Genomic DNA, 12,040 nt, shown 5'->3' on the forward strand with positions numbered 1-12,040 from the left:
TAAGAAAACTTAAGAAGCAACTAGGATTTTATTAGGCAAACGGGGAAATCGAAAAAACAGATACAAGGGCAAGGCTAAGGCCTTCGTTACGATCGAGTTCAAAAACTTTTTAAAGCCTAAAATAAGCGATGACACGCGTACATTGAGTCTGACAGGCGTCGATTATTTCACAATGACAGCTGGAATATGGTTGGTCGAGGCATATGTAGTTGACACTGAGCAAAATAACAATACTTCTAATTCGTATTAATAATGTTTACAAATATGTCCTTACCATATAGCCTAATAATACTGCTCCCAGGATTTCGAATATTGACGCAAGGATACAAGCTTGTCGCAGAGTTAGTACCTGCAATTTACAACCGTTCATTATCCCATTAGAAGGGTACAAATATGCGGCACTAAATCCAGAACGGCAATAAAATTATGCGTGGAAAGAATTACATGGTGTTTTTTTCTTCTTATGTACAAGTGGAATCGTTTGTCAAATATTTCACTCTCTTTCGATCTTACATTTCGCCACCGTACAATGCCCAATACTTCAAACTGAACCTTTCACCATTCAACTAGAAATACGGTTAAGAGTTCCTACATACTCTTCTGATTAATGCTTATATGTTTCCGCGTTGTATTTACGATCAACTAATAAGCCGTTCAAGCTCACGTAAATTAAATCCTCATAATATTTTTCAGGTACTTCAGCCCCCCATAAAGCATCTGGTTCCCCAACGAACTCCTGCTAGAAATCAACGTATGGTTTCAAGGACTTTAAGTCAAGGGAAAGGGAACGATGTTTTACTTCGTAGACAACATAATCTCGTTTTATTATTTATTTAGAGAGCTTAGAATATACTGCATTGATGGTATGGAAAGGATGCAAGTTAAAATACTTCCATGTTCAATTTATTTTCAGCCACTGAATGACCCTTTTAATTGAAAAACAATTACAGAAAGTAACTCTCTCAGCGGCAGACCGCTCCGCTAATCCACACGACGTCGTTTTTGATCTACAGGTGATGGTAGCTCGAAAAAAAGTTTGCTCTACTTTAACCTAATTTTTACGTTCGATTGATTTTAACTAAATGAGATTTTGTAAATAGATACGTTTGAATGATTGTAAAACAGTGATGAATAATGGAATTATATCGAGCGACAGAGCCGCGGAACTGTATACGTACCTTGGCTCCTACAGAAGTTCCAAACGAATTGGCCACATCGTTCGCACCAACTCCGAAAGCAAGGACGAAGGCGACGATAAATCCGAGCACAACTATCCACATTACGTCCGACGGATCATCCAACATGACTGCAGCTATCTATTCCGGAGCCCACGACTCCGACCGGATTGTAATGAGATCGACGATGATACAATGACACGTCCCCTGGCGAAGACGATGTTCAGGTGCACTAATAACACTTACGTGCGCGTTCAGCGTACTTTGACAACAAATACTTAAGATGCTTCTTTTTAGGGTTTTGCGCCCAAGACTGGTTACTGCTCTGCTACTGAACTTCGCAAGACTAAAAATGTATTTCGAATTTTTACGTCCAGTAATTTGCCGTACCATACACCGCACTTCAACGACCCCACAGCGTCATATGCACAGGACTCCTTGCTTCTGGTTTTTGCTATATCAGAACGAGCAGCATAATTCCATCGATTTTGTTTTCATTGTCATCCACAGGGGAAGCAGCGGTCACTTCGCTTCTGGCATACCTTTGAGCAATGCGACATTAGTGGTATGGTTAACTTATCTGTGTAGTAGGAACGCCTTCCTTTAGGGGCTTGGGCACAAAAGTACCTGATCGCAGCTTGATTCTTATCGGATACGTTGCTTCCTAACACTCCCTGTGATGCTGAGGTCCGTTGTAGGGCGGTTTTTTTACTGCAAGAGACGCAGCGATGTGATCTTGTTCTACAGGTAATGGTTGCAAAGACTGTGTGCCTACACTAAGTGCTGCCCAAGACAAAGCAGACACTACGTATTACCAGTGACCAATGCGACTCGAGAGGTAGGTTGGTTCGGAGATTAGGTAGATGGCCCACGGAAAGCAGGACTATAAGCCGTAAATTTCACGCGGGATGCTGCGATCACCGTTACCAGCACTCCAAGAGAAAAGTTAGATGAGAGAGGGTGAGAAAAACCAACCAAATGACGGATGCGAACGACAATGTTTGCGCGGCTGACGGGGAGTAGCCATCCTGAAGGAGTTTCCTGGAGGAGGATGGCCACGAAGGAGATAGCGACGAGGCGAACCGCTAACACTAATACTGTCGCCGCATAACAAAAGGGTCACATGTTCCAGGTCCTACCAGGTGGGCCACAAGAGAATAGTCTCTATCACCGCAGATCCATGATCATCGGCAACCAGCAAGAGAAATCATGCAAAATGTTTCTCCCGTCCGGCGAACGTCGAAGATGCTGCAACTCTTGATAAATAGTGGAGGCGGGTTTACCTACTAGCTACGCAGCTGCATGGTCGCGCTTGACCTTGCAAGCCTGTTCGATGCTGATAGTATGCTTGTCTTTGACCCTTTTTGTTTCGCTCCATCGATTTCCCACTGCTTCAATAACGAGCAATTTCCCACTGCGAAGAAGGTAAACTCAGGCGAATATAGAACGAGCAATCAAGAAAAAAGAGACAGACACGCACAGAAAATGAAGGACAAGTAAAAATGGGACCAAAAAAGACAGTCTGGATGTTTTATATGATGATGAATTTTGGGTTAACAATGGACGCTGGCTACAATATACGCGCACGATGATGAAAGTACTGCGAATCGATACTTTTTAAAGGCTGAAAGTAGATTGTGGATAAGCGAAATAATTTGTAAGGACGACCTATATGCCCAGTTAAGGACTTTCAAAAATATGGGTGAGTGTTAGCATGTGCACCTAAAGAATCTATAGGCTTTTTGTTTTTTTAGAAATGTGCTTAGTAAAGGACCGACTCATCGTAGACTTTTAGAAAAAAGATCATTTGAAACAGAAAGAAGACAGAAGAAATTATTATTATCTCTTTTGTTTCTTCTCGTTATTGTTTGTTTATCACCTGGATTAAATTTGTTAATATCATCTTAGTTTATTTTCTAAAGAGATCTAATATGAATCGACCGCATGTATCATAAATGCATTCGATCGATGTGTTTCATTGAAAGTGTAGCAAGAGTTTGGGAAAGTGCCAAATGTGAGCGCGAAACAATCTATTCTAGACGAAAACAAACTGTTCAACAGATATATATATATATATATATGTATATGCGTAAAAGACTTTTATTTATAAATAAAAAGTACATATGAAGGTATTTTCTTTTTTTTTGTAATTGAAGAAATTTTTCAGTTTAACTTTCGTTGGTCAGCTGTTTGCATAAGATTAGATAAATGAGATACATTGTTATATCTTTTTTAGGCAGACATAGAATCCTTCGATAATTACATTGCCAAGTCGTGCTGCTTAAGCCATATAAGCTAACGGATATACAACGCACTCGAAAGTAAAAGTATTTATAACACAAAATTACTTCTAGAGTTCAATTGATGAATAGGTAACACTGTGTTAGTCTAGTGCTACGGAACCGGCAAGTGTTCTCGCGTGCCTTTTTATTGAGATATGTACTTAAAGGAAGATAAGGTCATTGAACATTCTTAGTAATCTACCATGGCTGCACAGGCCCCTCTGTCAATTAGCACTTCCTTAAGACGCTCCTAAGATTATCATGGGGACAAATGAGTTGTTTGATATGTTTGAGCCTAAGGCGTAGGCCACTTTTGTTAGGATTTCGAGAATGAACACTAGAAGAATGGTGGTATCAATAGCTCCTAATAACCCTAACCGAACGCGTGTCTGGATCACCATGTAGTCACAACGATGATGGGCCTCTAAAAGAATTTGTGCTTAAATCGAGTGTTGTGCTAAAAGATTGTGTTCTATAACAAGAGCGTCACAAATAATTGGTTATCTACTAAATAACCAATGAAGTGTTCATTACGGAGAACTCTAGATATTCAAATACACGTATAGGTTCAAGTACGCACCTGTACAAAATAATCGTTTCTATATATTAACAAAGAAGTGTTTTAACTTATTCCCTAGGTAAAATTACACATATCTGCTACTGTTTGTTCTTAATATCACTAAGAAATTCTCTGTTCTCGGTGACGCCTTATTAAGCATTTTTCTGACTTATCATTTATGCTGTGGACAAAATGGAAGCGGTTCGTTGTCTCAGCAGATGCTTCCACCAGTTCTATGAAGGGGTTGTCGCTAGAGCATGATCAATGGGAGTTTATAATGAATTATTTTCGTTCCTTTTGTAATAGTGTTTTCCATCAACACCTTTAAGGCTAAACAATACGAAAGCATCCAACGACCTAATATAGAGCGTTACAAGAATCTCGCGTCTTATCATGAAGTATTCGAACGCGTCAAATTTAAAAAAATTGTTGCGGGACGTAATGTAAACAGGTATATTTGGTTGTAACAAGCGAATCTGGCGGACTTCGGAATCGAACAACAGAGGAAATTTTGCTAGAAAAATAATTTGGTTTTCTAAAAATTTGTGAGTGCCCGGTTGAGTTTAAGCCAGGATAAATAAGTTCAGAAAATACAACAAGCTTTGGTGTTTTTTTATTCCTCGGAGGTCACACAGCACTGCGAAAATTCATGCAGTATTAGCTAAAATCCTAGCCAAGAAAACCTTAAGCGAAAGCGCGTACCTAAGCGATGCGAACGTTTCTGTAAAGAAGATTGAATTATTGAAAACCAATCGTCGACACCCGAAGAATTCGCAGCAGAATTTCACAAGGGCAGAGATTCGAGTCTAACGGCTCTGCTGGCCAAAACGGACATTGTACATATAAGCTCTTACAGAATTATAACCCAAGTACTGAAAATGTGGAAAGTACGCAAAAAATGGGTCCCCGAGAATGCAGCCTGCTATCTTGAATTCCTCACAAGAATGATGGCACCACAATCGAAAGCATGCAGTTTGGTTGCCCAGCGACCAGAGCAGACCTATCCCTATGCTGTAATTACTCCTTCAATTTGGCAAAGGAATATCTTACGTTTGCTCCAGCCCGCTTACTCTTCCGGTCTATGTGCACGTGATTATGGAATTTTTTCATATCCTAAGAAGGGCAACTGGTGAGCAAACATATTCTACTATTGGTTCACTTTGAGGAGCAATAGATAGAGAAATTGCATATAAGATTGCAAATGGCAGGTATATGTCTTTACGGAGGCTGCCTGAACGCTTGGAATATATGTATGTACATACTCTATTTATTTCTTATATATATATATATATATAAACGAGAGTACCCGTAACACACACAAAATCATCATTCTAGCCCAGTTTATTCAATAGTTCTTCAGTTTCAAAGTCTGTCGAATTCGCTTGACAATGACACGGCCTACAATACTCATCCAAATGTCATATCTTACAATTTCTAGTAATGTCAGGATGTACACTCGTAGCAATGAATATTCCTCGTCGCTTATACCACCAGATAACCCGACAACTTAGCTGGTATCAGTTAGTAGAATTCGTCAAACGTTTTACTACAAAGCTGAATTTGTTTTTCTCCGGTGCACTTCTGTACGTTTTAATGTCAAAGATAGTACATTGTGGGACTCATTTTATGATCAAGAACAAAGCGCAGTGATTCAAAGTGCAGCCGCACAAGTGCAGCATGAGATGCACATGCCGCACATGTGCATGAACGAATCAGTTTTGTCTGTCGACAATTTTTCGATGCATGTGTAGGAACAAAAAAGATAATTCATTGTACCATTGATAAGATTCGCCGGCACGCTACAAAGGCTGCTTCGTGCACGATCGTACCAATAGGTGCCGGCACTTGTTCGAGACATGTTACTCGCCAGAGGGCGCGCTCAACACCGTCAGTAGTAAATACCGCTATCAGCCGTAGAATTCTACGAAAAATTATAATTTTGCTTAAATTTCAAAGCGATATTCGAAATAGTGATCGATTTTTGAGTAGTGGAGAAAAGGATTGTGCTGAAAAAATGTCTTTCTTAAATTACTAGCACAACTACGCTGCGTTGCAGGGATACGCAAAGCAAAGGCGCCTTTAAATTGTATGTCACAGATAGCCTATTAGAGAAATGAACATCCAATTAACGCCATCCTGAGAGTAAACGCATTGTTAGTCGCCAGGAGCTTGGAAAGGACAACGGAAGCATAAAATAGATCAAAGCGACGAGCTATTTCGTGTTCGACGGGTAGCAGCTACAACAATCAGCCATTTATTCGTTACCGATAGAGACCTCTCTCTCTGTGTAGTTCAGTAAAATCAGCTTGGCAAGATCTAGGGGAATCCAAAGAATATTTTTAGCGAAAATTTTGTTCAGAATGAAAGTTCATATCGTTAAAGTAATACCATGACCTGCCGTAACACCAACAACGAGATTTTTGTTTACGTTTAATAAGACAGAGTTTAATATTACAGTTAAGTTTATAGATACCACGTTAGAGCGGAAGAAAGATACAATTTTTGTACGTTTATGGTTCGTTGTGTAGTAGTGATAAAACTGCGTGACTTTTCAAAAAGTTGAAACTCTTTTTGGAGTTCTTCAAAAAGAAAAAAACTCAAAAACAAGGATAGCTTCTGTTTTTTAAATAAATAGCTTTTTAATTTTTGGCAAGGAGTGCCTCACAGCGTGGGTCTGGAGCCTCTACGGCCCTATTCATAATAAAAAAACCGTGAGACGCGCCTCTTATAGATGTCGCCAGATTAAACGAGTGAACTTTATCGCTTTGCGCGGCCGATGTACATTACACTTTTGCTATTATTGCTATTTCAACAATAGTCAGGAGATATACCTCATGCTAACTGAACGAGTTGTTCGTATAAATACTCGTGGCAGAATATAAAAAATATCCTTATTATAACCTATTCTCTAAATTGTGACTCCGCGTTACTATCTATGCTACAAAGTTAGGTGATATCGATTCTCTTCAAACGAGTGGAAGTTCACGATGAGCAAACTCTGCATGGATATCCTTAAGATGGAACTGTTACCAATTTGATATCAGCATAACGTAACAGCGAGTAATGAAATTCGCGTTGGGAATTTTCGGCTAGCCGAAATGCATGACTTGAACCGTCCACCGAAATCGTATATTAAAAAAATGTTTATTTTCTTGGTTCAAATCTGTATGCATATGGCGTAGGTTTATAAACTAAAGAATTAGACTACTGCGGGAAATTTACTTAATTGGTATATTCACTTTTTCCAAAGATGTAATGTGGTAGACTTTTAATGTTCAGTCAATGTATACCTACAATAGCCGTTCAAGCGATACGCATAGACACGGTGATAGGGACACACTCAATGCCTTAATATTTGCCGACATGATTAATTTGATAACATTGTTATGTATATATTCGTTGTTGATATACTTTAAACGAGCTATCAAGCAATTTGCACATTGATGAACAAAAAGAACAAGATTTACTACAAACTCATTTCGTGTTTCTATCTCGCTATGAGTGAGTAGAACTCCTTAACCAGTAGTCAACCTATGGCATACACAAGTACATATATATTGATTCAGCTCAAGGTCCAAAATAAGTGAGCCCTTCCTTGTTAGATCAACGGCTCGAGACGCCAGTTTATTTAATACGATTGTTACTCGAATAACGGTCTTAGGTTACTGACACTTGGGCTAAACTGTAAAAAACCTACATAAAAGACAATCATCCTAAGGAATCGAATTTTCACAATTACAGTTAGAAACAGCCAGTGCATTACCGTTCTTCACTCCATAGAAATCGCAATCGCAATTTTTCTTGTTTTATTGTTTATGCCGTCTTCCATAAAATTGGAATAGAGAAAACAATAGTGCCTGTTTTCTTGCACAATGGAGCACTTATAAAAATAATAATACGCATTTTATTCGACAGTGCTGCTTGTTAGTAGTTTAATTTAATTTAAATGTTAATGTTTACTTTGGAGAGACGCGCCAAAATTCAAAAGGCTGAACGTTGTATTTTAGAAATGAATACGTGAATGAAAGGTTTACAAACGAAATCACTGGTGTAAATAAATAGGTCTAACACCTCTTAATCCGAACCGCATTGCGAACGTAATATGCGTTTGTAACATGCCGTGCCCCGCGACAAGCTATTGGGGTGCTATTTAAATGCGTGTACTGTGTCATTGTTTAACATAGAGTGGCAGTAGGGTCGAGCTATCTATGTTTCTATGTTTCATTTTCGTCAAACTAACTCTGTAGTAAGAAAGCACTTGGACTACCTCGCTTCTTTAGACTGTATGTCTAGTACGCCCGGCATATTAGGTATTCTACGGCGACAAGGAAAAGCGCGTTCTCACCGTTTTATCTAAGAAGAATTAAATATCAGGAAGAAAATGTCGAGGAAACTGATCTAATAATATTCAGACTATAACACACGTTCTGGGATTATCAGAACCTGTGAATTTTGACGTACTTGTCGCCAGTGTTATTTCGCTCCGTCCTAGTATTGAGGGTGTCGGTAAGAACGGAAGTACGAAAAAACTGTGCACGGGTAAATCACTAATTATATTCAATAGTAATACACTTCTTAAAAGCAAAATACCGTCGTTGACCACGATTTAAGTAGAATGCGCGTATAGTGAATTTATTTAATGCCAAATTTCTCCCGTTAGCTTTATCGTTAATGGGCTGCAACGCCTAATCGCGATGCAGAAAGATAAGGGACTCAGGACGCTAAACAAGAGGCCAAGGTTCTTACAAGCGATTGCAAATCCTATAAAAGTTGCAAGCCTTTATTCGATGAGATAAGCATGGTTGAAAAGCGGTCGTGTTAGATATATTGTCGAGGCTAACCATTTAATTTTCAAACCCATAAAACTTATAGAGGGTCCTAGGCCAGCCCTCTACTAGCCTAAACAGGCGTCAGTTTAATTTGTGAGGTTTAGAAGCTACACAAATGCACTATTTGTTAGCACATTCATCGGACGTAAAGCGAAAAACAAATACATCGATGTAATAATGCATGTAAAACGTTCATATACACTTACTACATGAAAGCCGTGTCAGCTAAGAGGTTTGTTATATACTGATTATTAGGCTTGGGTAATTTATAGTATTGAATTGTGCAATTTCTTTATATAAATAAGAGAATTCGATTTGGCCTCGACTTACTTCTAAATAGCGTTCGGGCTTCAGCTTGTGTGTAATGTTTATGGATCAGATGTGCTATTTCAAGCTATTTTGGCTTAAAAAGAACCGGAGAACAAACTCGGGACTGATTTGCATCCACCTCGAACAGACTCTTAATGTACAACGCAAGCGAAGTGTTGTTTGTATTTTAGCTAACAATACGTGTCCATATCGGTATTAATAGGGAAACACATCACCATATCATTGGCACTCGAACGATAGTTGCTACTTTCATGTATAATAAACCTATTGACAATTGACAAAAACCTAACCAAAACCCCATAATATTTTTCTTCAGCACTATCCTAGTAGACTCCTGCTGGAGCAATTTCAGTTAGTGCGATAGGTAAAGCAGCTAAGGAAAGGTCATAGGCTGCCAGATAGAGTAGGCAGTAGCGCCATGAACTTGGAACCAGAAGTTCTAATCCGGCTGGACACATGCAGATGAACGCGGTTTTGTCGTTGCAAATTTGTTAATAAAAATATACATTATAGAGAAACATCTTGTCGATTCAACTGAATTCTACACTTGGTTCATGCGTACTTACCTAAACAATTTTAGCGTTGAAATGTACAGTGACAGCTTAATTGTTCTCGACTCTCCGACTGGTTCTTTTTAGGCTTGGTGTTTTTTTTTTAGGTTGGCTGCTGTCATCATCCAGTTATAGCTGCAGGCTTAACAGCTGTTTCAGGCGGCGCCCATCAGTTGACTCAGTTATCGTTACCGGCTAACACTGCCTCACCTTACTAGCCCACCAAACGTTCAAGTAACAAACGAAAATGTCCCTTTTTCCCTTACCAAGGCTTTTTTACCTCATATACCATCTTCTTTCTTTAGAGAAGGCTGGTGCGAATAAATTGTCGTAGAAAGAAAAACAGTGAAATTTGCATTTGCTTTACTACATGGAGCTGCCTTCCTTCCGGGCGGGCGAGCTTTAGTTTCGTTTGCTGACTGGAACCTATCGTCCAGGTCGTGTTTCTCTAAGCGTCGAATCCCTCACGCTCGCGAAGTGGCTCCTTGCGATGGTCAGCTCATGTGGCATCGTTACCACTCAAGCCATCTTTCGATCTCCATCTTATAGAAGTAACACAGTTCGCAATGTTAACGTCTAGGCGCCATTGCTAGTAAAGCCAAGTAAGTAGTTGGAACTGTTCAGTTGAACTGCTCGTTTGCGATGGGTCATCGCAGCTGTTGAGTATGTCCTAGGTGTAGCTATCAACTCTGTTCAAGTTCATCGGCCACAAAGTAAAGCAAAGGTCGAGCGTTGGAAAAGACGTATATAAGACGGGCGCGACATCTGTTCTGCCGTTAACAAACGGAGCACACTATAAATGTGGACCTGCGCTCACAAGGCTGTTTATACGCACAACAAGGGGTTCTAGCGATTCATTTGTTTATCTGTGTTGTATCTCGCGTATTGGCTGTCAATTTCCCTTGTGATGCCGACCGAAAATTAAGCAAGGGAAGTAGCAAATAATGAGACATGAGATATGACTTCCGGCTTTCGCGTTCTGTATCACCTGAGAACGATTGCTGCTTGTCAAATACCTCTTTAGTTTAGACAGACTCAGTTGACGAGTAGGTAGTGATCACTTTTGAACGGATATTGGTTTTCTTATGTCAATTAGAGATACAGCCTTTTAAAAAGGGAACATTTTTTGAACGGCCGCATTTAAACGGCTGAGACTACAGTAGCCAAAAATATTCGTCATCGAGCGTTTTTCCCGTACGATCCCGTACGATCCCGTACGAATGTTCTGTAACTCACATGACCGGGAAAGTAACACAAAGTGATCGCAGGTACGGCGACTCTAGATGCTTTCCTGGATCTGCCAATAACTAGTGTATATAGACCGCTTAATCTTACAATTGTTTGCGGGCGAGGCAAGGATTAGAGAGATCTTACTCACGCATGGATCTTGCAAAGACGTCGGTATTACCGTCCGTACTCTTACTGGCATTGAGGCGTAACGATACAGCTCGAAATATGTATCCAAACAACTACAGTATCAAGGGATCTTGAGTTATAAGCAATAGCAACAACAAGCGCCGCTTGCTCTATTGGACGGTGACAAAGCGGAAAACATTATTTGCCGTTCGGCCTCGGTTGGAGATCTTGCCCCAGTCGAATATTGTTTGATATATCTATAATCAGACAGTTCCGATCCTTGTTTACGCCACAAAAGAAAGCGTCACACTGGCCATTAAGCTAAAGATGAAGAAAAATTGCATCAAAGAAGTGACAAGCGGGAAGACACCCAATATGGCATTACAAATGCAGCGAGCGCAGGATGTCGGGCAATCCTATGGAAGACAAACCCCTTATTTGTCAAATTAGTCGGACGCTTGAAATTGTAATACTTTTTGATGAGTATTCACGTTAAGAGAAAGCAGTATAATCAATTTGGGGAATTTATCAGTGACCATTCATGGAGATTTCACAGCCAGACTCAAAGCTCCGTAGCGTTTTAATCAAAATGTGTCGTTTTAGGGCACCTTTAGACAGTTGCGGGTCTGCATGACCGCGCTGTCGGATAAAATTGCTACCAACTATTGAAAACTGTGGATTATCTTCTGCAGCATTAAACCTAAACTAGACTTTTCTATAAAACATTAATGAATAAATTAGCCTGTGATTTTGAAACTAATCGGAAATGAAAACGCCAGAACAGAAAAATATTCTGGCAAAATTCCTGGCAACCTCCTTAAAATACCGGAACAATAATAAAGTAAGTAAATAATAAGTAAAAACATACTTTCTTGCCAATGTCTGCGTTCTAATGACGTCACTTCCTGAATAAACTCAGATTTCTCGTTCTAGTTCAACTATCAAAGATATCTTTAAG

The 12,040-nt window shown here is 39.6% G+C and overlaps 1 protein-coding gene and 1 long non-coding RNA gene across 2 annotated transcripts in view; one reads left to right on the forward strand and one right to left on the reverse strand.

The window, feature by feature from the left end:
• Window positions 1-1,309, reverse strand: part of LOC111254337 (sodium-dependent phosphate transporter 1-A-like) — an 8,543-nt gene extending 7,234 nt beyond the window's left edge. Inside the window, exons 1-2 of the mRNA XM_022815050.2 lie at window positions 1,179-1,309; window positions 275-349 (exon numbers count right to left, since the gene is read on the reverse strand). Of these exons, the coding sequence (XP_022670785.1) occupies window positions 275-349; window positions 1,179-1,304 (201 nt within the window). The 5' untranslated portion in view covers window positions 1,305-1,309. The remainder of the gene's footprint in view (window positions 1-274; window positions 350-1,178) is intronic.
• The window catches only part of LOC147754456 (uncharacterized), a 17,950-nt gene extending 15,359 nt beyond the window's left edge, over window positions 1-2,591 (forward strand). The window contains exon 2 of the long non-coding RNA XR_015317820.1: window positions 694-2,591. This is a non-coding gene — a long non-coding RNA (uncharacterized LOC147754456). The remainder of the gene's footprint in view (window positions 1-693) is intronic.
• The last annotated feature ends 9,449 nt before the right edge of the window (window positions 2,592-12,040 follow it).

This window comes from Varroa destructor, unplaced genomic scaffold, assembly GCF_002443255.2.
Source record: "Varroa destructor unplaced genomic scaffold, Vdes_3.0 BEIS01000007.1, whole genome shotgun sequence".
Classification (NCBI taxonomy): Eukaryota; Metazoa; Arthropoda; class Arachnida; order Mesostigmata; family Varroidae; genus Varroa; species Varroa destructor.